Genomic DNA, 2,903 nt, shown 5'->3' with positions numbered 1-2,903 from the left:
ACAGAAACCTATATACTAACATCTCTCCACATAAACAGCAAGATAAAAAGATGGTAACTATCAAGAAACAAAGGCACACAAGAGTCGCCAGGAAAGCTTCAACCTCTTTTCAAAAAAGAAAAAGCAAAAGCTTTGTACATAAAGAGAGCATGCAAGAGTAAAGCGCAAAGGAGGGCGACAAATAAAACGCATAAAACAAAAAAAGGCGTGAAGAAAAAGCACCAACCTGCGGAAGAAGATAAGCGAGCAAGCAGCAAGCCACGAATAAATCTTCACTAAAAGAAAATGGAAACTCCAAAAATCCAAGAAAGGAACGATTTTGGAATGCTGGGGCAATCAAAGGACGAACAAAAGGAAGCCTCTCTTCACTGAGCAAATGAAACTGATGAAAGCAAGAAACTGAAAACCAAGGTCTAAGGCTTTTCAATTTCAAAATAAAGCGAGGGAATGGAATGGCAAAACAGAATATAAGCCCAATCAATAGGCATTAAAAGCGCATGTGCATTCCCAAGGAGGAAACCCCATCGAAGAACAAAACGCAGCAATAAAGGAGCGAACGCAAAAAATGCTTCGCATTTTGAAATAACATTTAAAGACGCAAAACTCGCATAAGAAGGAGCAGACCGGACACAACCGAACAGATGCTTGAACACGACTTCCCCAAAGAGGTCGAAGCTCGGAAGCACAACCTCGGGAAAAGATCAAAGCTCAAGCAGGGGCACTGTTCATACCCTGGACCGAGCTATAAGGTCCGAGTTGCATGAAGACAAAGGACCGACCTCTTTAAAGGCTGGCCCATTACAACGAACTCTTCACAAAGAGCTCGGAAGATCACCGCAGAGGCCCAAGGAGGCCCAGAATGAAAGGACTACCGACTACTAGAAGGCGGTTGGCCAAAGATATGATCTTACTCTCAAAAGATAAGACAAGATAACAAACTTATCTCAAAGGAAGATCGTCAAACACTACTATAAATACACTGGAGCACCCATGTATAACTCATACTTCAATTCTACAAAAAACTTGCTTAAAGCCCGTGCTAACTTAAGTATCAGAGTCTCTTGCAGGTACCACCACCCTCCGGTGACCAAGGATTCGCAGCACCTCAAGATCCAGCAAGTCGGACACAACTGCTCTGACCACACCAGAAGATCTCATCCGAGATCGACTCTCAGTTTCAGAAAACCCTCGGAACAGATAGTTTGTTAGTAGACAAAGAATTTAACGATCCCATAATTGTTTGGACTATTAAATGGCTCTGGTAATAAAATATATTTTTAATTTTTAATAATTATTAAATAGTCTTTATTTAATTTTATTTATAAATTAATCCTTCATCTATTATTTAATTTAAAAATTTATTTTAATTTTATAATTATTTCATCATGTATGTTTGTTAATAATTAGAAACAATAACTAAATAAATTTTCTATTAATCGTGACCTACATGAATATTTTGGTAACGTAAATTAATGAGTTTTTTTTCTATGTCAAACAAATTCAAATTGGAGCAGCTACTACTACCTATGGTGGATTGCAACCCTTAGGGTTAGGGTTCCAACTCAAATTTTTGGCAAAAGTTGAAGAAATTCATGGGAGGGGGGAACAAGAAGCCCTCCATGCCCGACTCTACCAATGCTGTCGCCGTGAACCACGCCTCCCGTGGAGTTTTACCTGTATCGGCGCCAAATTCCGCTAGAATACCATCAGCTCCGCCTCCACTGTCGGGTGTCATGGAGGTCCTGCCGGTGTTCCGTGATGTTTCGGTGGTGGAACGGCAAAATCTCTTTTTGAGTAAGCTTCAGGTTTGTTGCTTCGTCCTCAACTTCCCCGACACGCTAAAGAACGTTAGAGAGAAGGAGATCAAGCAGCAAACGTTGATGGAGCTCGTTGAGTTCATCCAATTTGGCTGCGAAAAATTATCAGAGAATTGCCAAGAAGAAATGATTCGAATGATTTCAGTTAACATTTTTTGGTGCCTTCCTCTGATGTCATACGAGAACATCGGGCATGAATCCACCGATCCCGAGGAGGAGGAGCCTTCTATGGATCCCGCATGGCCTCACTTGCAACCCGTTTACAAGCTTCTCCTATGATACATTGTTTCTACCGATATGAAGGTTACGAAACGATACATTGATCACTCTTTCATGTTGAAATTGCTTGATTTGTTTAACACAGAAGACCCTAGGGGCATGACCGCGTGAGTATTTGAAAATTATACTTCACAAACATAAATCATGAATGATAAAATAATAATTTATAAAAAATAGATTTTAGAATTAAATAAGGACTATTTAGTAATTATTAAAAAATTAAAAAATATATTTTGTTAATGGGACCATTTAATAGTCCAAACGTTATGAAATTGTCAAATCCTTTACCTAGTTAGTACTTGTATATGATTGGAGAAAACAGTAGCAAACACCAAATTGTTGATTTTCTTGATTCCGATAATAATAAGTATATTTGAAAGGACTTTGCATTTAAATGAGTCTCAAGAGATATTATTAGAATTAAAAAATAATATATTTAATGAATAATGCTACATGTACAAATTTTTTTAACAATCAAGTCTAATTAAGTTAGTTTAATTACAACTAAAAACACTCTCAAAATAAAACACGTGCACGCTCCAATAGTACATAATTCAAAAGAACGGGTTGCAGTTTTCTTCCTCTCTCACTCCAAAACAGTTTCTTCTACTCTTGTTCCAAAACCGTTTCATCTTTATCTTCAGATTTAAAAATCTTTTAAAATCCAAAATCGTTTACAATAAAAAAAATCTCAAATCAGACCACAAAAACTCCAACGAAACTTAAGAAGCAAAGAAACTGACAATTATTCAAGATAATAAATTCGATTCTTTCTCATTTTATTATTGTCAAACATGCAAAAACTTA

The 2,903-nt window shown here is 37.1% G+C and overlaps 1 protein-coding gene across 1 annotated transcript; it reads left to right on the top strand.

The window, feature by feature from the left end:
* LOC107646685 (serine/threonine protein phosphatase 2A 57 kDa regulatory subunit B' beta isoform-like) lies at nucleotides 1,593–2,096 on the top strand. The gene has a single exon (XM_016350852.1). It carries the CDS (start codon nucleotides 1,593–1,595, stop codon nucleotides 2,094–2,096), a length of 504 nt encoding a protein of 167 aa, XP_016206338.1.

The sequence above is a fragment of the Arachis ipaensis genome, chromosome B06, assembly GCF_000816755.2.
Source record: "Arachis ipaensis cultivar K30076 chromosome B06, Araip1.1, whole genome shotgun sequence".
Lineage (NCBI taxonomy): Eukaryota > Viridiplantae > Streptophyta > Magnoliopsida > Fabales > Fabaceae > Arachis > Arachis ipaensis.
The sequence above is the reverse complement of the archived record's forward strand: the minus strand, read 5'-3'. Positions and strand labels throughout refer to the sequence as shown.

What these genes read in the sequence shown, in the direction of transcription:
- LOC107646685 (XM_016350852.1), top strand. Translation starts at nt 1,593, where the DNA reads ATGGGAGGGGGGAACAAGAAGCCCTCCATGCCCGACTCTACCAATGCT.